This window comes from Siphateles boraxobius, unplaced genomic scaffold (assembly GCF_051911475.1).
Source record: "Siphateles boraxobius isolate OS27281-9 unplaced genomic scaffold, OSU_SipBor_1 18, whole genome shotgun sequence".
In the NCBI taxonomy this organism is placed as follows: Eukaryota; Metazoa; Chordata; class Actinopteri; order Cypriniformes; family Leuciscidae; genus Siphateles; species Siphateles boraxobius.
Genome location: NW_027508788.1, coordinates 6514061 through 6541940, shown reverse-complemented (window position 1 = coordinate 6541940; position 27880 = coordinate 6514061). Strand labels below are relative to the sequence as shown.

Genomic DNA, 27880 nt, shown 5'->3' with positions numbered 1-27880 from the left:
CGAAGATCATTTTTAAACCTTTTAATGGTATTATATTTATGTTTAAATGAGTGAAACTTTGTGATCACGTTGATGCGGTATGTATTTCTGAGCTTTGTTCATAACATTCATACTGCAGGTGTCAGTGTTGCTTCCGAGATGAGCGCGTGGTGGCAGTGGTGGTTATTTTTGATTCATACAAATGAATCGATTCTTTTGAAGTACCTCGGTACCTCGAATTCTTTTTCATCGCGATATTGTAATTCTTTGAATGTAACAAAACGGTGTCTCTGTTTGTTTGTTTTATTTGTTTGATTGATTGTTTAAAAGAGAGACGAACAGTGAACGAAAAACAAGTCGTGCCGACTAGACCGAAAGATTCATTCAAAATATTGATTCGAAAAATGATTCGTTCACGAACGAAACATCACTAAACAGTTATGTAAAAAATGTTTTACATCTTCTCCTTTTAAGTATAAAGGCATGACAAGACTGTTCATTGTATGATTTAGAAATTGTTGTTAAAGCTAAAACGATAAAATATTGTGTAATATTATGTCACTGGAGGAATCAACAACACTGTAGACGTGTTTCCCCCGGACAACTGTGATCAAACACCGCGGGCTCTTTGATTTGTTTTTTAGTGGGCTTTTTCCTTTTTCCTACCCTGTTTTTTTTCTTAGAACCAGTTTCTTAGTCATTAAATATGCATTTACACAAACGTATTTTAAATGGCTGAAAGGACAAAATTCAATATTACTATTTTAAATGGTTTGCGATGGTGTTATGTAAATAACTTGATTCTGAAATATGTCAGCTCAACTGGCTGGAATCACGAGAGAAATGCCAGTAAATTCTTTTGATTCAATAACATGAGTTTGTTTATGCGGAGCGACGAGAGGTAGCAACACAACAGCTAAGTTACCTTAACAAAATATTTGATTTGACTTTTTAATTTTTATTCGGCCTTAGCATTTTATTAGTTGACAGCCATTCAATTTTTAATGTGATGATTACTTCAACGACAAAAAAGATCTATCTGGGACAGCATCGGATTGTAAAGAAAAAAGGGTAAGATATGTCAGCGGAAACTGTGTTGTGGTTCTATTGATGCTCTACGTTTCTATGGTTATGTTTACAAACTTGGTTAACATGGAGCTTTGAATGGTTCACTGTTTAATTTGAACCCTTAGAAGAACTTTGTTGTTTGACATTGTTTGAGTGCCCATTGAAAACATTGGTGTTTAAATAACAGAACTATTTATTATTGAGTTACTAGATAAATATGACCTATTTCCTCAGGATGAGAAACAACAGCTTGTTTTAAAAGCTTGTTTTTGCTTTTGTACGTTGTTTTGTCAGATGTGAAATTATACTATTGTCACTAACTTTTAGTTTTTAATGTAGCTTAGTTCTTGCAGATGAGAAACCATCACATAGACAATCAAGTCACCTGCAGGCATGTTCCTCTGCAACAGATATATATGAGAAGAGAAGATGTAATGAGCCAACTGTATGTTTTTAATTGTTTTATTTAATATTATTACACCTATAAGCTTTGTTACACTAAGTGTACAAATTAACAGTAGCCTATCTTTTTACAAGCAAATGCAGAGTAAGCAATGGATGCCAGGAGACTCCTCACTGGCTATGGATGAGGGTATTTTACAAGCCATTGATGAACTGGGTCCAGAAGTCTTGAAATTCAAGAAAGATGAAAATATTCATCATACAACTGAATCGGTATCACTTAAGAAAAACTCTGACTTGCCACAAAATATATGTGAGCAGCCAGTACAAAATGCAGAAAATATCAGCCCTTCAAGTCCAGGGTCAGCGTGGTCACCATCAGAGCGCAAAAGAACCAGAACACAAGCCAAAAAAGAGAATGACTGGAGGGATTTGGCTCAAAAGCTTTTGTTCAGTGAAACCAAAAAGACTGAGGCAGGAGGACGGGCCCGTGCCTGTGAGTTGAAATGTGACAGGGAATATTCTTCACCTCAAAAGATCCTGAACTCCATGAAAAAAACATCTAAAGTAGCAAATGACAAGCAAAAGTTAAAGTTCAGAAGAGATGCCAGCCCAAATGACTCTGTCAGTACCTCCAAGGATTACATTTTGTTCAGTCCGACACATATGGCTTCTGCTAAAGAGCGATCCATGTTGCAGAAGAGATCAATGAAAAACCTTTCGGTCTCTGTGCTGACCCCTCCTCCTGGACTGGATCTTAGTGTCCTCGGTGATGCTACACTTCCAGATGCAGGTAGATAGAATTTTCCACTATTGCATGGCAGATGAATATCTGAATAAAAGTATTAATTTATAAAAATAAAAAAAAATACTGACTCTAAACTTTAGAACCGTTTAAGTTTGAGTGGCATTTTACTATTCAAAACTATAATTATTGCATAATAATAGTATTTGGTAATAAAAATAATTATCCCAAACAGCAGAAAGTATCCATATGGGACGTCCTGGCAATCAGTCAGACAAGCTTATGCTCTCCAGTTGGGGTCTCCCTAAGCCTGTTCTGGAAAAGTACCAGAGTCTCGGTGTCCAGAGGATGTTTGAGTGGCAGGCTGAGTGTCTGACCTTGGGCAAAGTCTTGGAGGGCCAGAACCTGGTGTATTCTGGTAAATAACTGTTTTTTTCTTCTTCTTGTTGGCCGCAAATGCTTTATTTGTCCTTAATCCTGTTTTCCTGGGAAACAGGACCTGCAACAAATACAAAATAGAATATATACTTATAACTACTTATGCTATTTTTAGAGCTGCACGATTCTGTATGAATTGAGAATCACAATTTTTTAGTTTCAAACAGAGATCTCGATTCTCCCTTGATTCTGAACAGAAAAATAACAAAAATAACATGTAATTTACTAGTGGTTCTGACAAAATGTTTATTACTGCAGTCTATTTAAAATGTTTAATCAAACTGAATGATTAAAAAAACGGTTCGAATGAATGATTCAATGACTCCAACACTTCACTTGTTTCATTACTGTATGAATCAGCATTTTTTAACAAATCTCTTGAATAAATGATTCAATAACAATAAATGTTTTAACAGACACCACTGACTGGTGTAGCCATGTCATGATACAATCGTTATTTGAAGCAACATGTTACTTTCAAAAGCTGATTTGCTCGAGATTGCAATCTTTTAACGATTAATCGTGCAGCTCTACTATTTTTCTAGAATGTGTAATTATGTGATTTATTTTTTCCCCAGTTTTAAACATTTGAAATGTTCTTTTTTAGCTCCAACCAGTGCAGGGAAAACTTTGGTTTCTGAGTTGTTAATCTTGAAGAGAGTTTTGGAAACAAGACAGAAGGCCATGTTCATTCTTCCTTTCGTGTCTGTGGCGCGAGAGAAGATGTTTTATCTACAGGTTGGTTTCCTTTTCTTGAGTGCATATATAATTATCACTATGTCAGTTGGCCCACTAATCATTTTTTGTATTTTTCTTCTTCAACTAACTATGACTGTAGTACTATACAGCATGTACATATATTTCTGAAGTTAATACGTCTGACAGTCATCATCTTGGATTTTTGTTGATGAGATTTGCTAACATTATACTTGCCATTTTCACCCAGAATGTATTTCAGGAGGCAGGGGTCAGAGTGGAGGGGTATATGGGTAACACTTCAGCAGCTGGGGGGTTTTCAGCTCTGGATGTCGCTATTTGCACAATAGAGAAAGCTAATGGACTCATCAACAGGCTCATTGAAGAAGACAAATTGGATCTACTTGGTAAAATAATGACATCTCCTTACCTCTTAACTTTCTGTCAGGTGCTCTTATAAAAGTAAATGTTCGCCCAAATTGCAGGAATTGTTGTGGTCGATGAGCTGCACATGCTTGGGGACTCTGGCCGTGGATATCTGTTAGAACTTTTGCTGACGAAAATCCAATACATTGCCCAAAAAAACTCAGCAAGGTATGTCATAATGTAATGTAAAAGTCTTCAGCAATGGTCCTGATAATCATCATCTATGGTGAAGGTCAACATCTTCTCTATTTTAAGGGACTCTGGTCAAAGTACCTCTCCTGGTGTCCAAATTATTGGTATGAGTGCCACGCTGCCAAACTTGGACCTTCTTGCCCGCTGGTTGAATGCTGAGCTGTATAGTACTAACTATCGTCCTGTGCCATTGATGGAGTGGGTCAAGATTGGCACAAATGTCTATGACGGATCTCTGAACCTGGTCAGACAGTTCACCCCAGCTCTTCCAGTTAAGGTTTGAGTTTGACATATTTGGCTTATTTATAAACTCTACCAGCTAATGTTTACATATGAATATTCTCTAAGTAAAAGATGAGATGTTCTTCCGTCATAGGGAGATGATGACCACATTGTCAGCCTCTGTTTTGAGACAGTGCGGGACGGACACTCTGCACTACTGTTCTGCCCTTCAAAAAACTGGTGTGAGAAACTAGCAGATACCATTGGAAGAGAGTTTTACAATCTTCATCACAAAGGTTTACAGATACAAATATGGGAATTTGTTGATATTTTACTATTGAGATAATGTATTATGCTTTAACAATGTTTGCTTTTACAGAAATGCAGTCAGGCTCTGAAGTGCAAAGTATATCTCTGAAGCAGGAAGGTCTCCAGGATGTAGTAGCGCAGCTCAAGCGCACTCCTGCAGGCTTAGACCAGGTCCTTCAGCGGACTGTTCCCTGGGGGGTGGCCTTCCACCATGCAGGTACATGTGCTTTGATGTTTTTCATTTTTAATCAGAGTTTTTGTAAACATTTATTAACCATTATTTCAGTTAAAATAATATTTACAAAACGATGAAACAAAATAAAATAAAATAGATATGCTTAAAGAATGTAATTAAATAATTAAATTAAACAATAAAAAAATATTCAAATGAAAATAAAACATTTAAAAAATGTACTTTTTTATCATTCTAAAAAGATGAGGTCATTCAGTAAAACCCTTGAAACCTTTATTTCAGGTTTGACGTTCGATGAGCGGGATATTCTAGAAGGAGCTTTTCGTCAAGGCTACATTAGGGTGTTAGCGGCCACCTCAACATTGTCGTCTGGTGTGAATCTGCCCGCTCGACGTGTGATTATCAGAACTCCTGTTTTCAATGGTCATTTGCTGGACATCCTGACCTATAAGCAGATGGTGGGACGGGCAGGCCGTAAAGGAGTGGACACCATGGGTGAGTGATTTATTATATTATATTATATTATATTATATTATATTATATTATATTATATTATATTATTTACACTCAACCAGTGTTGGGTGTAATGCATTTCTAAGTAATTAAATAATTCCAATATGCTGATTTGGTGGTCAAGAAACATTTTATTATTGTAATTACTATTATTATCAATGTTAAAAACATTTGTCCTACTTAATATTTTTGTAAGAAACATAAAATGTTTTTCAGGATCCTTATATGAAATATACATCTTTTGTTACATAAATGTCTTTACTGTCAATTTTGATAAATGTAATGCTTCCTTGCTGAATAGATAGAGAGAGAGAGAGAGAGAGAGAGAGAGAGAGAGAGAGAGAGAGAGAGAGAGAGAAAATAAATGAGAGTTATTTTGATCTATGTGTGTCTCTCAGGTGAGAGTGTGTTGGTCTGTAAAGAGGCTGAACGTGCAAAGGGGACGAGCCTTATCCAGGGCTCTCTCAGGCCTATCAGCAGCTGCCTGGTGAAGCAAGAGGGAGAGGGCGTCACTACCAGCATGCTCAGGGCCATCCTGGAGGTATGAATGTCTTGCTCCTCATAGTTTGTTGAATGAAACTGTCTTGGGTGAGTATGTACAGGATTTTATTTCATTACTTTGATTGAAGATCATCGTTGGAGGAGTTGCCAGCTCACCACAGGATGTGAGGATGTATGCTTCCTGCACTCTGCTGGCAACCAGCATGGCAACCGAACAGCCACATCAGGAAGGAGCTAAATCAGAAACTCGAAGCAAAGGGGCTATTGAGGCCTGCATAGAGTGGCTGATGGACAATGAGTTCATACATATACAGAAGGAGGGAGATGGTAACAAAACTAAGGATATGAAAAAAAATCGGACAATATTTTTGTGTGGTGTGTGATGGATGTTGACATTTTGATCATTTGATAATTGTCCGTCTCACAGTGGAGAGGTACTGCCCCACGCATCTGGGTTCTGCGACTCTGTCCTCATCTTTATCACCCCCAGAAGCCCTGGGGATTTTTGCAGATCTTCAGAGAGCAATGAAAGGATTTGTGTTGGAAAATGATCTCCATATACTCTACCAGGTAGACAAAACATTTCAGTTTATCATAGTTAAAGAACAGTTAGGTTCTTAATATAAAAATATGGGTTATTAACAAAATCATGCCATTCATTTCTAAGATAACACCTGTATATGTGGACTGGACGACAATAGACTGGTACCAGTTCTTCTGTTTGTGGGAGCAACTACCTTCTGCGATGAAGAGGGTGGCTGAGATGGTGGGCATTCAAGAAGGTTTCCTGGCCCGTTCTGTTAGTGGCAAATTAATTGCTAAAACAGAGAAGCAACAAAGACAGATGGCCATCCACAAACGGTGTTGTATTTTTTGAATTTTGAGTTTTTCATCTAATTACTCTTTAAAGTTAAGTAGCAGTATGTTAATGTGCACATTTTTGGCATGCAGTTTTTTCACAACATTAGTTCTCCTTGACCTGGTATGCGAAGAACCACTTGGAGCTGTTGCAAAAAAGTATGGCTGCAGCCGAGGACAGCTTCAGTCACTTCAGCAGTCTGCCTCAACATATGCAGGTACATTGATGCAGGCACAGCTATGGAAACTTGATTCTGAGTCACAGTTAAAACACATAATTAAGATAACATTTTAAATAGGAAGTGAGATAAAGTTTTAAAAAAAATGCATTATAACAATATTTGTACATATTTATGTATTATTATAGAAAAATAATTAATTATAATAAGCGAAAAATAAAGTTGCAGTTACTTTTTTACACTGAGGAGGAAACAGGCTTACATGCTTACCAGTATGAGATAAATGGCAAAGTTAAAATTTGGCAATTTTTTCCAGGTATGGTTACTGTCTTCTGTAACCGACTCGGATGGCACAACCTAGAGCTGCTTCTGTCCCAGTTCCAGAGTCGTCTGAGTTTTGGAGTCCAGAGGGAGTTGTGTGATCTGGTTCGTATTTCTTTACTAAACGCCTCGAGGGCACGTACACTCTACAGCTCTGGACTTGTCACTGTGGCAGAGTTGGCCAGAGCTGATGTTACAGAGGTGGAGAAGGCCCTCAGGAAAGCTATCCCTTTCAAAAGGTAATGAAACTTTGCCGTCATCGAACAGTCAATTTAAGTTAATCTTGAAAAATGTAATAACACTGTTAAATATAATCTTTAGGAAATATCTTTTGGAATATCCATGTTTCATACGGTACATTACAATGTTGGTATGCCTAAATTTACTTGTAGCATTTAAAATGACTGATTTTATTTTTATTTTAGTTGGGTGTTAAACTTGCTTATTTTGGTTAGCGTCCATAACATGAAAATAACGATCAGTTTATTGTTTTGGCCAGAATATTAATACTGGTTCATTCCTATATTATTTGAAGTCATACAGTGTTAATTTGATTATGTGCAGCTCCAGGCAGGCGGTGGATGAGAGCGAGGTGGAGGCTCAAGAACGTAAGAACATGCGCTGCATCTGGGTCAGTGGGAAAAAGGCCTTGACTGAAAGGGAAGCTGCTCAGCAGATCGTGGCTGAGGCCCGTCTGCTCCTCCAGCAGGATTTGGCTCTTCTTGGGGTCGAATGGAACCCAGCTTCCCTCTCAACAAAGATCCAGCCAGATTCCCGTTCCCCTGAGGAATCATCCAACACAAAACCTCTACAGTCCACGTCAAGAGACCCAGAACATGTAGAAAATGTAAATCCGAATGGGGACGAACAGATGTTGGTGGATAAAAGTGCTGACATTAGTTCCCATCCTCCTTTGAGGCCATTAGAGTTCACTGCCAGTTCAGAAAAAACAATGGATATTGGTATATCATCTGCCGAGTATCAGCCTGCTAAGAATTGTGAACAGCAATCAAGTGTACTGCATAAAGTTCTTAAATCAATAAATGCCAAAGATAAGGGCTGTCAGAATAACCAGACAGCTGAGTCATCGGATTGTTCTTCAAAATCACTTCAAAGGAGCTCCGGGCATAATTCCTGTCTAAAAAATACCTGCATCGCTGGCAGTAACGAACATTGTGTAAGTCCAGTTTCGAAACGCAGAAGGATGAATGTAACAGATGCTGAAGCAGTACGAACAGTCAATGGAGCAAAAACGTCAACTCAGATCGCAAAAAACCCTAAACTAATATTAAATGCTGAAGAGATTTGCTCTCATAAACCCGGAACTGACTGTAGAATAGATAAAGACAAAATGAAACTGCAGTCTTCAATTGCTGAACTGAAACTAGACTTTGAGTCAAAAACATTGTCTCACTCACGCGTACTACTACAGGATGGGGAAGCCACAAATGTCACTATAGGGGAATTGTCAGGTAGGGGAAAGAAGTGCACATCTAAAACAAAACATTTAAATCAGAGAACACAAGAGGTTTACCATGAAACTCAAAATAAAAAGCGAGAAACGGTTACTCACAGTTTCAGGGAATTCAACGACAGAATTGAGAATGAAGGTGGCTTACATGTGAACACCAAAGTTAAAAATGATTTAGCCTGTCATTCTGAAAAGCTCAGCTCCCCTGACTTGTACACAAATGGATTGGAAGAGTTTGGTGATAGTTTTCAACTCGATACTCAGACTGAGAAAATGCTTCAAGGTGATGATTTTTTACATGGCAATTGTAATTTAAACACTCTCAAAGAAAATAAACAGGACAATTATGTTGATTCAGCAAATAAGATGAAGATTGTCAGTCAATCATCTTTCCTTGAAAATGAGAATCATGTATCTAAAAACCAAAACAAAGACCCAGTTGAATGTTTATCATCTTATGAGAATGGCCCACCCACCGAAGGCAAACCAAAATATAACATCTCACTTACTGACAGCCAGTTGGAGAATATTTTAAATTACAGTAACCAAGTTGTTGAAAAAGAATCATATGTAAATAAACCCGCTGAGCAAGGGGAAAATCATGAGTCCTCTGATCATATTACTGACAATAGCTTCAACCGGAGCAGCAGCTTTCTGTTTGACAGTCTCTATGACAACTCCGTCTTGGACGCCATGGAGGAGGCAGCAATGGATCGAGAGAACAAGGAAGAGCAGGTGATTGAAGCGCATTCAAATTCAAATGGCTCTTCTCCAGAACTCATTCCCGAGAGGAGAGATGTTGTGTCAACAGAGGATCAGGAAGCAATCCAATGGGGCGAATCATCTTTCAACCTTTCAGAATGGGGAGATTCACTACTTATTGGAGAGCAGTATCTTGATAAAATGAATAATGTTGTCAAGGCTTGTGATGGCCCAAGATTGGGTGCAGAGAAGCCCAGCTATACAGATGACATTGTGTCTGAACTACATGTATCACAAAACAATGAGCCTCATCCAAAAGTTTCATCTGAAAGACGTCCATTAAACCGCTCATCATTTCACATTAGCCCAGGAATGCAGGACATTTTTGATAAATGGTCTGATCAGTTTTCAACCTTATCTGAGCCTTTAGGGCAGTCAAATTCAACTGTGGTGAAACCAAATGCAGCTGCTGTTCTTGTCGAAAAAACTGTTTCCCTAATAACAAACCATGAGATTGAGCAGAGAGGTCAAAGAAGCGTAAGAACCGAAGATGTTGTGGTAGTCCAGGTCAAACCTGTGACACCGAATGACCCTGTTCCTCCAACACCGGTTTCTGAACCAGTAACACCACGGGTCAAAATGACCACCTCAGCTGTACAATCAACTCTTAATGTCACCAAGAACAGGTCTGGACTGGATCCAAATTTTAAGTCCAGTACCCAGAAAGGCGATCAATTCTGTTTGAGGAGAAACTCAACATCAGAGTTAGACACGTGTCAGGCTGATGAGGGCTTTACAAGACTTTCTCAGTGTCCACCATTCCCTGCTTCTAACTCCTGCAGTCCAGAAACATTTTCCATAATCGATGTGGCAAGCGATAAAAGGCTTTTCCAAACATTTGTAAAGGAGTGGAAAACAAAGGACAGATTTTCTCTTGCTGTTGCCTGTGAGAAGATAGACAGAACCTCAATGCAACCTGAGACAGTTATAGGTGGAAAATTTAAAAAACGTAAGATGTTTTGATGAAATTTGTTTCCTATATATTTTAGTATTCTAATGTACATATAAGTTTAAAAACTTGTGTAATCCTATGTTTGAAGCTACTACCCCTATGAGGAACAAAAGAAAAGATGGCTTCCTTCTGAAAGGATATGAGGATCTTCTTGTCATTGGCATGTCTGTATGCTGGGGCGCAAAAGATGCTTATTTTGTATCTCTACAACAGGAGTTGTCAGGCACAGGTATGAAACATGTGTGATTGTAAACTTTGTGAAGTAAGGTCTAAATTAGGGATGGCCCGATTATTATTTCTCAACTGTCTCAATACAGTGTAACTGTCCTCAAAATCTTTTTGTTTTTGTTATTATTATTGTAACAGACTTTGTTGGATTGTAGCCTACATGTCAGAATCCAACAAAGTCTTTTACTATAATACCCTCTTTGCTCGTTGTATATGTGTGTATGCAATGTATTTTTCCCCTCGGGGCTTGCCGTAGATATGAATGGGTCAATTGCTGCACAAAACATACCGTAAATAATCATGCAAACATACTTTTATCTTGCTCTTTTTTTCTCCTCCTCTGTCATTTTCTTCTTTCTATTTTCGGCACCAGAGGGATGCGTCCTTTTTGTGACATGGCTTAACATTACCGCGACTATGGGCTGTTGCGCACGAATTGTCTATGCACGCGCAAGGTGTCTAGATTATGCGCATGACTTAAACGCTGGCAGACACAGCAGCAGTTGAGGGCAGGTATATTGATCATGAAATCAGAATTTTCTTGTCTTTAATTATTCATTCATTCATTCCTATTAATTCATTCATTTATGTCACTTGTTTTAAGTCATCTAAAAAAAATTCAGATTTTTCGACTCGCGGAGCGGCACTAGATCTAATGGCTGAGTGCGAGCGCGGGCGGTAATGCATTCACTCTGTGTGTGCGGGTTGGGGGAGAATAAAACGATTCGCGGGACTCCCGCAAGCTAGAAATATCTATGAATAAAACATATTAAAACTAATAGAATTTTATTCATCTGTTGCAGTAAAGCAAGAATAACAACTAAAACAAAATAGAAACGATTTACAGGCCAGAGTTTCTATTCATAACATGTTTGAGCGTTGAGCGATGTAGCCAATCACATTCATATGTGTTTTTTTCTTGAACGCAATGGCCAATCAGAAGCATTTAAGATAGACTCCCCTCACCGCTCAAAACTTTTTTGTTCAGAGCTGAATTCTGTATGCTGGCAAATCCTCTAATTATAACAGTGTGTGGATATTATGAAAGATTCATTGTGTAGTTAGCCTCATTGATAAATACAGAGATGTGTTACTTTTGTGTGTAGAAGTATCGGTACTCGGTATCGGCAAGTACACAAATGTAAATACTCGTACTCGTATCGGTTTGAAAAAAATGGTAACGGGCAATCCCTAGTCTAAATGTAATAAACCTGAAAAAATTGACGAACTTCAGCAAACCTGCTCGATTGAATGCTGCTATCCCCAAACCTAATGCTACTTTTGTCTTTCCTCAAACAGATATAAGTGCCAGTTTAGCTCCACCGCCTCTTGATGAGACTCTTACAGTTGAGGAGCGACTGAAGCAAATTCATTGCTGCTTGGAAAAAGAATCGAATGTGATGGTCACTTATGACTTTATTCAACTTTACAAGACACTTCTCCTGGCGTGTGAGCTTGCTATGCGTGGCACATTTGAAGACCCAAAGGTTAGACGGAATGGAGTACAATTTTCTATGCCCTCCATCTTCTCAATTATTGAAATCACAAAGCTGGATCTGATAGGGTAAGATGTCTAACTACATTCCCTTATTTGTCCTTCAATAGATTGCATGTTGGCTTCTGGATTCAAGCTCCAAAGAGCGCACCCTCCACAACATGGTGTCCAGCTTCACTACTGAGGATCTCCCGATGTTGGAAGCAATTAGTCCCGGTCAGGGAGTGCAGAGTTTAGGGATCTATGGAGATGCCAGTCACCCGGGACGTTATAGAGCTGCTGTTGAGTCTGTTTTGGTCTTCAGGGTCATGACGCAACTCAACTGTCTTCTTGAAAAGGATGGTTTCTTGGGTAGCCAACATTATTTTAGCAACTTGATTTGTCTATATCAGGGGTATCCAATCCTACTGCTGGTAGGCCAATGTCCTGCAGAGTTTAGCTCCAACTACCCCCTAAACACTTGCTTAGGAAATTAGTAATCCTTAAAACCTTGATTAGCGGGTTCAGATGTGTTTAATTAGGATTGGAACTAAATTCTGCAGGGATAGTGGCCCTTCAGTGGCAGGTTTGGACACCACAGGTCTTTGTTCAAGTTATTGATATAGATACTAATTATTTCATGTCATGTTCTTTTCATTGCCAGATTCATTCAAGAAAGTGGAGATGCCCACCCAATACTGCCTGGCATTGTTGGAGCTGAATGGAATTGGGTTTAGTGTTGCTGAATCTGAGGCTCAGAAACATGTGATGCAAGCCAAGCTAAGTGCTCTTGAATCCCAAGCCTATCAGCTTGCAGGACACAGCTTTTCACTGACCAGTCCAGAGGATGTTGCGGAGGTTATTATCCTTCTCGCCACACAAAAAAAAAATACCCCATACATTTACTAGGGATGGCCCGATACCGATACTGGCATCGGGGATCGGGTCGATACTGTCCTCATATACTCGTACTCGTACTCATAAAAATTCACCGATACCACGCCCCGATACCACGTACATTTTGCGAAACGAAACTGGCTGCCGCGAGTGCTTTGTCGAGGTGAACTGAGGCATAGGGACGTGCACTCCCAACGCAAAAGAGTGCGGCGCGGCACTAGATCTGATGGCCGAGTGCGAGCACGGGCGGTAATGCACTCACTCTGTGTGTGCGGGTTCCGGGAGAATAAAACGATTCGCGGGACTCCCGCAAACTAGAAATATCTATGAATACAACATATTAAAACTAATAGATTTTCATTCATCTGTTGCAGAAAAGCAAGAAGAACAACTAAAACAAAATAGAAACGATTTACAGGCCAGAGTTTCTATTCATAACATGTTTGCAGCGTTGAGCGATGTAGCCAATCACAGACATGTGTGTTGATTTCTTGAACGCAATGGCCAATCAGAAGCATTTAAGATAGACTCCCCTCACTGCTCAAAACTTTTTTGTTCAGTGCTGAATTCTGTATGCTGGCAAATCCTCTAATTATAACAAACAAAGTGTGGATATTATGAAAGATTCATTGTGCAGTCAGCTTCATTGATAATAACAGATGTGTGAGATCGCGATGAACTGTCAGCTTTTTAGGAATTAGACTATTAAGGGAGCGCACTTTGGGCGCATTCAGTCATGTCAGACCATGCACGCAGTAACTGCTTGCTTTTATGTTAAATTAACAGTGGTTTATGTGTTAATACATTTATTATTTTACTCATTATTATTTATTTTTAGACTTGTTAAAACAAGCAGAGAAGAAAATAAAAACAGTCTTCTAACCTGTGTTCTAAAATAGTCTTCTGTCTTCTTTTCTGGGAGCCTATAGTTACTTTTGCGGTAGAAATATCGGTATCGGTACTCGATATCGGCAAGTACACAAATGTAAATACTCATACTCGTATCGGTTTGAAAAAAAATGGTATCGGGCCATCCCTAACATTTACCCAAAAAAAATGCATTATCCTGTGTAAAAAACAAAACAAAAAACATCTATAATACTCCATTTCTGTTATAGGTGTTGTTTCTTGAGTTGAAGCTTCCTCCCAATGGAGATTTAAATGCTCCGAAGAATAAGAAGACACTGGGCTACACTAGAAGACCGGGAGCCCGTATCAAACTTTCTAAACAGTTCAGCACAACCAAGGTACATTCCATAGTCTCCGATTTTTCTAACATTTAAATCTGTGGAATGTCGGGCACTTCCTAAATACACTCTTTTCTTGTTTCATCAGGATGTTTTAGAAAAGCTCAAGCCATTGCATCAGTTACCAGGTGTTATTCTTGAGTGGAGGAGGATCACGAATGCTTTGACAAAAGTGGTTTTCCCCTTGCAAAGAGAGAAGAAGTGGCACCCACATCTGAAGATGGACAGAATTCATCCAATCTCACAGTCACACACTGCCACAGGTGTGAAGCTGAAAAAAATAACCTTTGAACTTTATGTGTGCGTCTTCTCTGGACAGTATTTTAATGCTTTCTCACATAGGGCGTGTGAGCTTCACTGAACCAAACATTCAGAATGTCCCTAAAGATTTTGAAATTCAGATGCCAACACTTATAGAAGAAAGTCAACCATCACAGAATAATGGTGCAAGCAAGACATGGTACGGTCTTACATTGTTGCAGTGATTATATATATTTATATATACATTTATTTGTATATGTTTATTTATTTCAGGGGGAAACGATCAAAGATAAACCAGCTATTGGCACCCCTTTTAAAAGCATCAGACAAATCACCAGATAAAGGGATGCCATTTTCTGTCAGCATGAGGCATGCTTTTGTTCCCTTTTCAGGTTTGAAACTTTATTGTCGAGGGGTCTGGATGAAGAAAGCATAATTTAAAGGGACACCTGTTTGCTTATATAAAATGATTTATGTCACATTAACACTACCTGTTTTAATCTTATACACGTCTTCAGGAGGTCTGATTCTGGCTGCCGACTACTCACAGTTGGAGCTTCGCATCTTGGCTCACCTGTCCCGAGACAGACGGCTCCTCCATGTGCTCAACAGTGGTGCAGATGTGTTTAAAAGCATAGCAGCTGAGTGGAAAATGGTGGAGCCTGCTTCGGTTGATGATAATACGAGGCAGCAGGCCAAACAGGTTTGCTACATTTGAATTTATAGATCAAGTCTTTCAAAAAGTATCACTTGTTAATGTGAAAGACTATACAGTAGTCACTAGTTGAATCACTTTAATTGAAATTTTGGTAACTTTAGTTTAAGCTCCAATTCTCACTATTAACTAGTTGTTTATTAGCATGCATATTACTAGAATATTGGCCGTTTATTAGTACTTATAAAGCACATATTAATGCCTTATTCTGCATAACCTTATTCTACATCCCCTTAATCCTAGCCAATTCCTAAACTTAACTGCCTTACTTGCTATTAGTAAGCAGTAACTAGGAGTTTATTCATGCAAAAGTGGTAGTTAATAGTGAGAATTGGACCTATTCCTAAAGTGTGACCGAAATTTTATTGGTTTTCACTGAAATCATAACGATTTTGTCAACAGATTTGTTATGGAATAATCTATGGCATGGGAGCAAAGTCACTTGGAGAGCAAATGGGCATTGAGGAGAATGATGCTGCCTGTTACATCGAGACATTTAAATCCAGATACACTGGTAATTGACAATGTACAATTGCTTTCTGGTCAAAAAAGGCTGATAATAACAGTGCAATTTCTTAAAGGCATACAGAGCTTTCTGCGTGAAACTGTGCAGAAGTGTGGAAAAAATGGTTACGTGAAGACATTACTCGGAAGGAAGCGTTTCTTGCCTAGAATAAAGGACTCAAATGTGTACATAAAGTCTCACGTAAGTCTTCATGAGCCTGCCATTCAAATATATCTAGTGTGGAATGAGAGTTTAATTTTGATCCTCCTTTTTAGGCAGAGCGACAGGCAGTGAACACAACCGTGCAGGGCTCTGCTGCTGACATTGTGAAATTAGCAACCATCAACATCCAGCGCAGACTGGAAGCAGCTTTTCCTGGAGTGCCCACATCACATCGGCACCCTCTAGTTAAATCGGGTATGACCCACTTCATATTAAACAGTAGCATTTTCACTTTTAAATGTGGGATGTGAATTGAATATGTTTTTTCAGGTGGTCGACACAGAAATCAGTTCAGACCGTCTCGAGGAGGCTATTTTATACTTCAGCTGCATGATGAACTTATCTATGAGGTTGCAGAGGAAGATGTCATTCAGGTAATTTAAGAAGACTATTCTTTCTGAATAATGCATTTAATATGGAATATTAAAAAAGCTCAATGGTGACGAGTCAAATTGTATTTTTTTTTAACAGGTTGCTCAGATTATGAAGCGAGAAATGGAGTGTGTTGTAAAATTGTATGTAAAGCTTAGAGTAAAAGTCAAAGTGGGTCCAAGCTGGGGTAACCTTCAAGACCTGGACATATAAAACAAGTTATTACTGCTTATGATTGTTTTACATTAATGAATTGTTAAAACGCTAACTATGCAGATGCTGTAAATATTTTTTATGTAAAATAAAATTCAACAGAGGCTAATAAGAACTTGCGTAAAACTTGAAATGCAAAAGTTTTTGTACATTTTTGTCCAAAACACTAAAAAGATCAAACATAATACATTTGTTTGGTTACATTGTTTTTATTCCTTATTAAATCATCATTATGTGAATTTGCTCCTTTTTTAATTGAAGAATAAAAACTGGATGTAAATCCAAAAACTGTTTTGTTACTTGTATGATGGATATCTTCGTTTTATGATAGGAAAGTACGGACAGTGCCTTTGACCAATCCTCTACATATGGGGCACTTGCGCAGAGAAGGCGCACATTCTTTGCACACAACTAGGTGACCACAGGGGATGAAGACAATGTTCACTTCCTTATCCATGCAAACTTTGCATGTGCGCTCCTCTTGAAGTCTTCTTAACTGTTCCTCCATAGGCAAGTCTGTGAACATGATGGACACTGTTAATTGCTTTAAACAAACTCTCTGTTTCAGAGTGGGATCTAACTGATTTTCTTAGTGTGATGGCTAGAGATAAAAAAGGGGGCAAAATCAAAAGAAACCCTTTTCTCATGTTTGAATATACCTGAAAGATCTTGACTCGGTGATGCAGCTTCATTTGTCTGGGCTGAAATTGCAGTAAGAACAAAAAAATAAAAATTGGTTGTCAATATAATGTAGTGATATGTTTGATGTGGATTTGTCCCTGCTCATTTTAAGATCTTAATAAATAGCATCACCTTTTTTTTTTTTTTAAGTGATTCAAGTGTTCCTATCTACTGGCCGTGCAGTTTCACACAGACTAACGACATGTAACACGGAACATTGACACTTTTTCTCAAATCTGATTCAAATATTGCATACCCATCAGTTCTCTCAGCAGGTAGACATCATTCTTCTTGATCCAGTTGCGGAAAACCTCTGCTGCTGCATTTCCTTTCGACAGGACTAACTCAATGAGCTGCCCTGTCTGCTGCTTGACTGTAGTGCAGTTACGAATAATGTCATACTCTTTCTGTGAGATGACGTTCTCCTCTAGAAGATGGTCCATTAAGCTCTGCACACTTTTTAGGCGCTGTGACAAGGCAACATGATGTTTCTTAAGAAAAGTAAAACCATCTGTAAAGAAACAATAAGAGTTAGATTCAATTGAATCAAAACACTTGAGTCATAAAACCCCATCTTATTCTGTAGAAATACCTGATGCCATTTCCTCAGCAAGAAGCTCTCGCTCCTCCTCTCTCTTCTCATCTTCTGCACTTAGTAAATCAGACACCAATTCTTGAACGGTTTTGTAATTCTCTCCACTTGCGAGAATTTTGCTCTGAACGGTTTGCTTCACCAGCCCACGCTCAAATCCCATCTCTAAAGCCGACTTCACCACAGGATTGTTCATCATCACTGCATCTTCTGAACGGTCTTCTCCAGGACCCAGGTGTACAACTACACATGGGTTTAAATTAAAAAAATCATATTCAATTGAGATGAACATTCTTTTAAAATTAATATTGACATAATATTATGTCAGTATTAAAGTTATAAAAGTTACACAGGCAGTTAAAATAACTCAAATGTTGATCTCATCAATGAAATTTGGCTTCATTTCACCAAATTAGTCAACTAAATTTAGAATCTGCTTTAGTCAAAGTAAACTTGACTAAAATTAATGAATATAATATATAATGCTAAATTTCAAGGATATGTTCAACAAAGAAAAAAAATTGTCACTGGTGGTAAGCCTAAAGATACAGTGTAAATTATATGGAGAAGGGGCATCACATGTAGCTCAAAATTACTAGAAAACAACTTACCAGGTGGATCAACAAATTCTCTTGAGTTGCTGTCTCCATTAGTCAAGAGCTGTAAGAAAATGTGAACTAGGTAAGATATCCATCAGTTTGCATCACATCGTTTAAAGAACAAATTACCCCAGAATTTTTCATATACCTGTTCAAATAGTCTTGGAAATCTTGCTTGAATCTGATGAACAAACTCTTGGCCCTTTTCTTGCAACAGGTATTCACATCTAGAAGAACATAAATGCAGAATTAATATAATGCCATCATGGGACAGAAAACAACTCCAATAGCCTCTTTTATTTACCTTGGAAACCACTTAGCATGTTCTACCCATGGATCATCACCAGACTCCCAACACCTGAGTCCACCATCACAACAAAAGCACTTCACGTCATCATTACGACCTACCGAAACGGAAATAATTTTGAGCATGTTAGCATGAGCATCTAAGCACTAAAATTAGACCTTGAATGACTTTAATAATATGACCAAGGCTCTTACCAACATAGTAAAAACCAGCTTTAGCCAATTGGTCCGGTCGAACAGGTATTCTTGAGGGCCAGTTGACAAATGTGAGCAACCTTTCTTCACACTGTTGCATTGCCGAGTTAGATACATTGGAAAGGCCACCACCAGATAAAGGTACATTATCTGCACGGTCGCCTCGAACGAAGCGGCAGTTGGGGTAATGCCTCTGGTGCTCTGATACTGCCCGATCTCCCGGTTCCCAGTTGCTAAGCTGGCCTCCACAACTGAAGCAAGCCACCCTGTCACCCTGGCCAAGGTAGTAGAAACCAGCTTTGGCAAGCTCGGCTGGAGTTACTGTAGCAAGAGTCCAATTCTGAAAGGTGTCAAGGCGTTCCTGTTCCCGACGCATACCAGGATTGTGACAAGCCGGAGGTCGCTGGTGAGACATATCCTCCACTCCACGGGAGGAAATGGGACTGGAGGGGGCCAGGTTGCTGAATCCCATGTTTAAGTAACCCACCTGCTCCTCTGTTTGGCCTGAAATGGATGCCGTGGTGGTCGACGTTACTGCAGTCGCAGGGGCGGACAGCTGTAGGATGGCTACGTTACGAAGAGGGGAAAAGGCAGAGTGAGAGGACGACAGGAGGTTTGCGGTGGCGGGTAAACTCTGGATGAAGCTGCAGTTGGAAGAGAGCTGTTTGTGGCGCTCGGCAGGGCAGTCGCCGGACTGCCAGTTGTCGGCCGTCACATTGCAGCGGAAACACTGGACACGATCGCCCACTCCGGTGTAATAAAACCCTGCTCGTGCAAGGCTCCTCTCTGTCACTGCAGCAGTGGTGGGGAACTTGGCATACGTTGATATACGAAAGAGTTCAGAAGAATGATCATATTGTAAATCCGCAGGGGAGCTATTGCGACACAAACCACGAAGGAAAGCACTGTTTTGTAGTATTTCCATTTGAAAAAAAGAGAGAAAGGAATATCCAGCAGAGAGAAAGGCTTGATTGTAATACCCTGTGTGTGTGCAGAGAATGAACTATGTGAGCAAGACAAACAAGATTACACAAACATAAAACCCCTTAAGAATTTTTTCCACCCAAATTCCTCCTTATCAATCATGTCCTTACAACATGACTGGATTACACCACAGAGGACAAAATTGGGTTTCTTCACAAAACTGGTGACACATGCCTTGAAAACTCGTGATGCATGAACATAACGTGATGCATAACGCAAGCTTGGTGAGATGAACAGGTTATATGATTAGTCGTATAAAATCCCTCCACGGCAGCTTTTGAAACTCATCCTGGATCACTAGGAAATGCACCAAAGCTACACTGAACAAAACACATTTTTAAATGAAAAATGGTGGTTTCTTTGGATCGTAACATATAGTCAATAAGAAATCTAACATAAAAATGTGACCACAGGGTGTGTCCATTCAAGCCTTTCTCTCTGCTGGATATCCCATGACTGGTGTCTAGTCGTCCATGACAGAACACATAATCTTATTAAAAAAATTAAATGAACTCCTGAACAGATAAAAGGTTGACGTAGGGGGTATGTGTTTCCTCCCTCTATGATGCAGGAACCTGAAAATAACACAGAGAACAGGTCTAAATGAATGTCTTGAATATCCCAAAATAAATGAAGGGTAGAGTTAAACTTTTATATCAGGGGTTTTCAGCAGGAATCTGCAAATCTTGAATGAAAATGTAATAATAAATAAGTGAAGTCAGAATGAAACGGAACTTGCGGTCATATTTTCTTTCTAAAGCTCTAGGTTGAAGACCCCTGTGGCTGGTTGCAAGAACTAATAAGACTAGTCTTTCAAGTTAGCCATCTAATTTTTACTTCAAGACTGGTCCTAAGGTAGATTGGTCTAATTTGAATCCATAAGGTAAGAAAGATTAGCCCTAACTAATTGCTAACTGGCCAGACTAGTTCTTAAAGTAGCACTATGCAGGATTTCCGTTTTTGTCAAACAGCGACCCCTAGAGTCGCTGTAGAGTACTTGGAGAGACGGCACCATTCAACCCGAAAAGAGTCATATAACCATTCCAATAACTCCGAAGCTGTTCAGTACCGATTTAAGACACAGTCTTAACTTCATGGCTACGTTTATACAACTGGCTAGATGCTAGATTTTTCAATTCAGTGAATAGCAGATCATTTCTTGCTTCTGCAAATGTCACTTCCTCGTTCAACCCACAAATTAACACATTACAAGTAAGTTACAAAACAGAATAGATTAGTTTACTTATTTTCATTCTCTGACATCAAATACGTTTTTAAAAACTTGCCTTTTATCATAGGTTAAGGTTTTATCTAGACACAAACGCAAACCAAACAAAACCAGTTTTAAAATAAAATAAAAATGTTTTTAATGTGATGCATTTCCACTGCATGGTGATGATTCGGACATTCCACCCTTTGTTCTGATAAGTGTGATCTTTGACTCATTCCACAGACCACAAGTTTCTGAACCATACGTGGTAAACCCGGTGAAATCCTGTGCCTCGTTGTCCCGGAAAAGGCAGTCGTCTCTTTTCTTAACGCTGCCATTTTCCCCAAGTACTTTGGGTGAAATACCAGACAATTTGTTTCTACTTAAAGGACAAAAACAAGACCTACAACACTACTAAGACAATCAAATCTTGATTGTTGGCCAATGAAGAGTTAAAAAAATACAGACTCACCGATGCTAAGAACAAAAACGGATTTTGATACGACACCACAAAATGTCCTTTCTTCTGTTCCTGTACAGCGGGCGAATTGCGGAATTGACGTCACACAGTAACCGTCACGCATTTAAAGCATAACATAATGTAATTAGAATAAATATTTCTTAAAATATATTTTATTGGGGAGAAGTAATCTTCATGTTTGTGTACATAATGGGATGTTCTGTGTCTTGGTTTTCTTTTCAGTTTGTGTGTGTGTGAGAGAGAGAGAGAGAGAGAGAGAGAGAGAGAGAGAGAGAGAGAGAGAGAGAGAGAGAGAGAGAGAGAGAGAGAGAGAGACTTTTGAATGATTTAGAAGTCGCATTTGTCAGCAGAATTCGTGTTTCTATTCAGAGGACATACATTACATTCCAAAAAAAGAAGAAAAATATTAACAATTAAAAAATTAAATTAGAAATTATGCCTCTCAAGGAATAATAGTCATTTATTAACACTCATGTTGTTCCAAACCCATAATACCTACTTTCTTCAGTGGAACACAAAGAAGTTTAGCAGAATGCTGATACTGCTATTTTCCATTTACTGGACGCATACAGTGACCACCAGTTCTCAAGGTCGATAAAGTAGCTACTAAAGCACCATATTATGGTCCCTATGATTTGTGTGCTCTATTCCAAGTGTGAAGAAGTTACCAAGATTATAACCTTCTGTGGTAGAAGAGAACATTTTTATTGAATAACTTGAAATTTTCAGTCTTATAAACATGTTTTGTTCTTTTGGAGCTTAATATTGGATCACTATACTGTAGTAAATCTATTTTCATTATATAGAAGAATATACAACGACATGAGTTGTCTAAATGATGACAGAATATTATTGTGTCAATTATTTCTGTATAATGAAATCACGACCCAGGACTATCACGACCCAGTTTCAGAAGGAATCACCAACTAAAGAACATTCAATAAGGTTGACAATAAATTTATAAAAAATAAAATAATTGAAAATAATTTCCCCTGTGATATTTCTTGATTAATTTGTTAATAGACTAATTACATACAATCCTATTTCCCACTCCAATAATAAGGGTGGTAGCCTTTATGGTATGGTCTAACATGAAATTTGAGCGCAGAACTTCACCAAACAGTGCCTCATAATTAGAATATTAACGTTACTTACCAGAGAAAACGAAGACAGAAGAATCAACAGCGAAATCTTGTTCTAGCTAGTAGAGAATTAGGCTTTTCAACTGTAAACTTGCATGCTAACAGAAATGGAAGCTCCACCCATATGGGCGTCTTGGAAACTACGGTACTTTCCAAGTGAGTAAAGCCTGATAGGCTATATAATGAGTGTTGTGCCTGAACGCGTTCATTTAACGATATGAACTCGTTCATATTTTGGGCGAACGTGAACTTAACGTACTGTATTACTGCCTGATGAACGTTACTGTGGACTCGTTCTTTCTGGTGTCTGTGAACGGCAGCACTCTCAAGCCCGTTCACACCGCCTGTCGCTCTCACACATCATATGCATAGACAGTAAAAGAAATGGACACAGCGACCCCGTTGATTTCAACGGAGAGAGTTGAAGCCAAACATGGGCACTCACTTCCTGATAGCCAAGCGTTCTGCGCAGGCTCAAACTGAGCTTGATGACGTAGATGTCACGTGAGCAACCTGACTGACAGTTGTAAATCTTCTAGTAGCTGTGCCAAGGATATTTGAAGTGTATTAACAGTAGCATTATGAGCAGAACACATGGGTACGCAGTATGAACAATATAGACAGATATGTGCAGTTTAATAACAGTAACATTTTAAGAGTAGTGTGGGTGTGTGTGGTTGACCCTGTCAAAGCAGCCCCATGGACGTGGTTATAATAATTAATTTAATATAACATATTACGCTATATCAGTACAATATGACATGATAAAAGAAGTGGCTAAAATCGACTTTAAAATAGCCTACTTTAGGATTGTAATCGTTTGAGTAGCCTATCTGCAGTTCTAGTAATTTTAGTTAGTTAGTTTAGTTTATTTTGAACATGTTTATGTATATATCCATTAGATTTAAATATTTGGCTAGTACACACACACACACATAATACAATCAAACATAACAGATAAATAAATGCATGTAGGCTACAGCACAATCTTCCAAAATTATTAAAAATGATTCAAATATAGGCACATATGCAAATAATTTTTTCCCTTCTTTTTCGTTTCCTTCTACATCAAACAGAATAATAACCCATCCAAAAAATACTTCTTAGTATGAGCCCAGGAACCATATAATAATGTCCCCTCGAGTCATTTTCGTATCCATTCATTATTACATGACCATATAATATTCCAATATATAAAGAATTGTGAGCTAGGTGTAAAATCATGTAGTTTTGGCTAATAAATCACGGTCACAAACACTTGAACAAACCCGTTTTTCTTTATTTCACGTTATGTAGGCATTTTGTACATATGGCTTCCGAACGGGATCACATTCATCTTCAAGCGTAGATGTGTAAATAAATAAAGGAACAACGTTAACCGCGATAGACATTGAGATGTTTTTTTTCTTCTTCCATTGCCTGTATAATTTCCTGATAATTAATTTCCCCATCCCCCGTAGGTGTAGTAGTAGATAAATAATTTAAAGTTCGTGGATAAATGTTACTTCATATGTATTCACTTGCCACATATCGAATTATTCCAATTCCTCAAAAACGTTGTTTAAATATTTTGTCGCGTTGCTTTTATGGACTCTATCTATGCCATGGGCTGACTTTAAACAGTAAAAGACTGCCTGCGAGACTGTGCGAGCTTCTCCTCCTGTCTATACGGTAATGTCTCTATTGTGCGACATAAAGTCGCGTGGTTATGACGCAATTTTTAGCCTATTTTTACAAGAATGGCTTCTACGGGGCCATAACGTAAGATACAAAGTAATGGAGCCTTTTATACATTGTCGTGTTTCTTTAGAAATAAATAATGGACAAATGGAGTCTTTGGACACCTCAGATGTAAAGTTATTCGCTGTCAAAGTGACGCCAAAATGAATGGGAGTCAATGGGATGCTAACAGCAGGTGATAGCCAGCTACAATGGCGGCCCCCGGAGGCGATATTTTTTTTCACAGGATGGTAGGGGAAGACTCATGAATATTCATTAGGGAACTCATCCCTGATTGGTCTTAACACCAGTGACTGGTAGGTTTAGGGGCGGGGTTAGGGGTAGGTCATCAGACCCCCAGTGACGGGTAGGTTTAGGGGCGGGGTTAGGGGGTAGGTCATCAGACCAATCAGGCATGAGTTCCCTAATGTATATTCATGAGTCTTCCCCTACCATCCTGTGAAAAAAAATATCGCCCCCCGGAGGCAGCTTCAACTTCCGGCTGATGGATTACCCCCTTGATCATACGTCCCTCTGTGCTGCGAGTCGCTCTAATGTTATTGGTAGACTGCCTGCAGGTCTGGCCATATCTATACAAAATACAAGTGATATAAAAACCAGTGACGTGCGGTCTGGGTAGGCAAACTAGGCACTGCCTACCCTGCCAAAATTCAAAAATAATAATGTTTATTAAATAATAAACTAGTATTTGTGTTTTTACTGTTTATTCTTGTGATTTATATATGCAATATGGGTGTTATTCAAATTGTCTAGACGTTACGATGACAAATGTAGCAGTTACGCATAATCAAATAACAAAATGGTAGAATAAGCAGTGCTTTTACGCAGACGACAAGCGAAAAACCCATGTTGCGCATGCGCACTTCGATCATGTATTCTTTAACATGTACGGCAAAAAGCACAACTCTGCTGTGCCTTTGGACGTAAATATGCTATGCCCGTACCCATCTACGTTACATATCAGATATGGACCAATTAAAATCGAGATATTACTGGACCCATTTGCGTAGCTAACGTCAGTACACCACAGCTAGCCTATACCTAATCAAATTCAAAGTCAAAATGACAGCACCGGCCGTGATCACAGAGTTAAGAAATTTTTTCAAGCTCGATTTTAATTCAAAATCTGAGTTAATAGCAACAGGGAGGTCTACGCCAGCCTTGGATAGACTAGTGCAGCAACTGAAGGCCGTAAAGACGAGTTTTACAAAGTTGTGATCGACGTCTTTACGAGGAAAGAGCGGCGGATGGATTTTATGTAGGCTACAAATAATCTACCGATTGGTGAGTCAAAATCTATTTTGGGCTTAATATTGAATTGATAAATGTGGTTGAATTAATGCAAGCCATTTGCCTTTATATTCAATTGAGCAGTGTGTGATTTTAATTTTGCTGACAGACATAATTGGCCGCTGTGCAAAAATTAAGGATTAAGAATGGTTGTATAATGATGCTGGAATGGACATTAACTACCGGTGTATGCCTGGGCCGCGCTTGCGTGTGTGTGTGTGTGTGTGTGCGAGAGAGAGAGAGAGAGAGAGAGAGAGAGAGAGAGAGAGAGAGAGAGAGAGAGAGAGAGAGAGAGAGAGAGAGTGTGTGTGTGAGTACACGGTATACATTCTGATTTGTACATTTCTTGTTATGCTGGGTTTGTGCGTAACGTTTACTGTTATTACGTATTATTAGCCTAAACAATAAATCAGGTAATCTGGCTTTCATAACTCAGTGCCTAGCCTCTTTAAGACATCACCGCACGTCACTGATAAAAACTATATAATTTTTATTTTTTTAAACGTTTTTGGCAGCAGGGAAACAGGCAGCAGCAGGCTTAGGCTTGTTTGAGATGCGCCTTGCCTCACCTGAAATGTAGTCGAGAGTAGGCGGCTACAGTGAGAGGAGGAGTGAAAAAAGCGCAGGTAAGCCGGACAGTTCTCTCTTCTCGCAGTGGATCTGACACCTGCGAGATCAATGAAGGCTCGTGCACAGTGTTGCTAATAAACTGGATGTAATTTAAGTTCTGTTGCTTTTATATGAAAATAAATATAATGAACAAGACACCCAAAGTACTTGTTATTTAATTTAATTCCATTCCAAATAAGTGTTTATCAATCATTTTTTCTTTAATACAGACATAGACTATGTGTATATATATATATATATATATATATATATATATATATATATATATATATATATATATATATATATAACTATATATAATTACATTGCATAACCCATAGAAATCGTACTGTCCGAGAGTTTGGGAATATTCACACATAACATATACACATAAAACATGATATCCGAGTTTTATAATCAAACTTTTTTAAAGACAACAATACATCACGGTTGTTTAAACCAATCAACATTAAGCTGTGTTGTCAGCAAGTCGTTTCCCATCATGCTTTTGATCAGCGCAGTCGGTGGAGAGCAACTGCGCGCGACTGCAGAATCCGACAAGTGCGCCTTGCGCTCGCGAGAGCTTTTTGACACACGTCAGCATGACATCAGAGCAAGGCGGACCGCACTCGGACACATTTCTAACCGGGATGCATTACGCGCTGATCACCGGTGATCGGTTCTGCGCAGATTTTGCTCATCTCAAACAAGCATTTTGGCTTCGCGCCGAGCGCACGTAAGAAACTTTGAGGCGGTCTCCCAGTGGTTGTCACTGCTGTGTGATCTACGCAAATAGCGTAACTTCTGACTATAAACCAAAAGTGAAGCCTTTGCGAAATGTGGTTGTGTTCAGTATACGTGGGTTGTTCATTAAACATCGATATAATAATATTTATTTATTGAATAACCAACATAAGAATGATTTCTATTGAATAACCCAAAATGATTTCTACTGTATGAAACGGAGGAGATCAGACATCACCAGAGTGAATTTGGAGAACATCACATTCATTCTGAGTGCAATAGTGGGGCGGACTGGGCGAGCGAGCTGCACTGAAGACCATCTCTGCCGCAACCTTTAGCCAAAAAAGCGTAACGGGTACTGCTAACACTGATACGCAGGAAAAAAGAGCAGAGGCCGTTTTTTATGAATGGATCTCAATGGAGAAGAGGCTTCACTACACAAACACCTTGTGATTTAAGTAATAGACAGCCTGTTCGCTTATCTTAACATGTTTTATGCTTTCAAATGCTGCAGTCCATTTAACTCTTTTTTTAAAATTGATAGTTTAAACGGAATATTATGGATAAAGCACAGAGTTTTCTTAATAACAAAGTAAATAAATTATATGGATATAATAATACAATTAAATAGAAACATTTATAATAACAATTAAATAATCATAGCAAATAAACAAATAAAACAACAAATAATAAAAGTCACCTTTAAAAAAAAATCAGGAAGTAAAAAACCTTATACTGAAAGCATTCTTTTTTTTACTTGATGGGGCGTTCCAGTTAAAAGTTCCAACTGGGAACTAGGAATTTCCCACTTGCAAGGACAAAAGGAACCCAAATGTGTCTTCTCATGAAATTAAACGTAGCGTCAGTTCTGGCAGGTCACGTTAGGCAACCTCGCTGACCCTCAGCTGATCCACGTCTACCTATAGGAATACGACGCCTATCACTG

At 38.7% G+C, this 27880-nt stretch overlaps 2 protein-coding genes and 1 long non-coding RNA gene across 7 annotated transcripts; 1 reads left to right on the top strand and 2 right to left on the bottom strand.

Annotated features, from left to right (window-relative positions):
- Positions 1–38: 38 nt before the first annotated feature.
- On the top strand, positions 39–16649 carry polq (polymerase (DNA directed), theta). Of its 2 annotated transcripts, none has more exons than XM_077233095.1 (32): positions 39–1050; positions 1387–1492; positions 1585–2242; positions 2430–2612; positions 3240–3370; positions 3579–3735; positions 3814–3922; positions 4010–4223; positions 4323–4464; positions 4548–4694; positions 4953–5165; positions 5582–5724; positions 5813–6011; positions 6112–6254; positions 6352–6545; positions 6636–6760; positions 7038–7281; positions 7607–10224; positions 10316–10456; positions 11755–11942; positions 12061–12301; positions 12594–12787; positions 13945–14073; positions 14162–14336; positions 14416–14533; positions 14608–14726; positions 14853–15037; positions 15452–15563; positions 15631–15755; positions 15830–15971; positions 16047–16150; positions 16248–16649. In XM_077233095.1, exons 1-32 carry the CDS (start codon positions 989–991, stop codon positions 16359–16361), a joined length of 7875 nt encoding a protein of 2624 aa, XP_077089210.1. In that variant the 5' UTR covers positions 39–988; the 3' UTR covers positions 16362–16649. The 2 variants fall into 2 exon arrangements, with proteins under 2 accessions (XP_077089210.1, XP_077089211.1); XM_077233096.1 differs by having other exon boundaries at positions 615–1050; positions 1594–2242.
- LOC143740944 (uncharacterized) lies at positions 5295–8422 on the bottom strand. Its single transcript, XR_013204914.1, has 4 exons — positions 6992–8422; positions 6664–6796; positions 6359–6502; positions 5295–6247 (listed from the first exon to the last, which is right to left on the bottom strand). It is a non-coding gene; the product is annotated as an uncharacterized LOC143740944 (long non-coding RNA).
- Positions 16551–23001, bottom strand: birc2 (baculoviral IAP repeat containing 2). Of its 4 annotated transcripts, none has more exons than XM_077233107.1 (9): positions 22565–23001; positions 18735–20293; positions 18538–18637; positions 18382–18460; positions 18246–18294; positions 17635–17877; positions 17299–17553; positions 17021–17062; positions 16551–16877 (listed from the first exon to the last, which is right to left on the bottom strand). In XM_077233107.1, exons 2-9 carry the CDS (start codon positions 19657–19659, stop codon positions 16684–16686), a joined length of 1887 nt encoding a protein of 628 aa, XP_077089222.1. In that variant the 5' UTR covers positions 19660–20293; positions 22565–23001; the 3' UTR covers positions 16551–16683. The 4 variants fall into 4 exon arrangements, with proteins under 4 accessions (XP_077089222.1, XP_077089221.1, XP_077089226.1 ...); XM_077233106.1 differs by lacking the exon at positions 22565–23001 and adding an exon at positions 21401–21597; XM_077233111.1 differs by lacking the exon at positions 17021–17062 and having other exon boundaries at positions 22565–22656.
- Positions 23002–27880: the final 4879 nt, after the last annotated feature.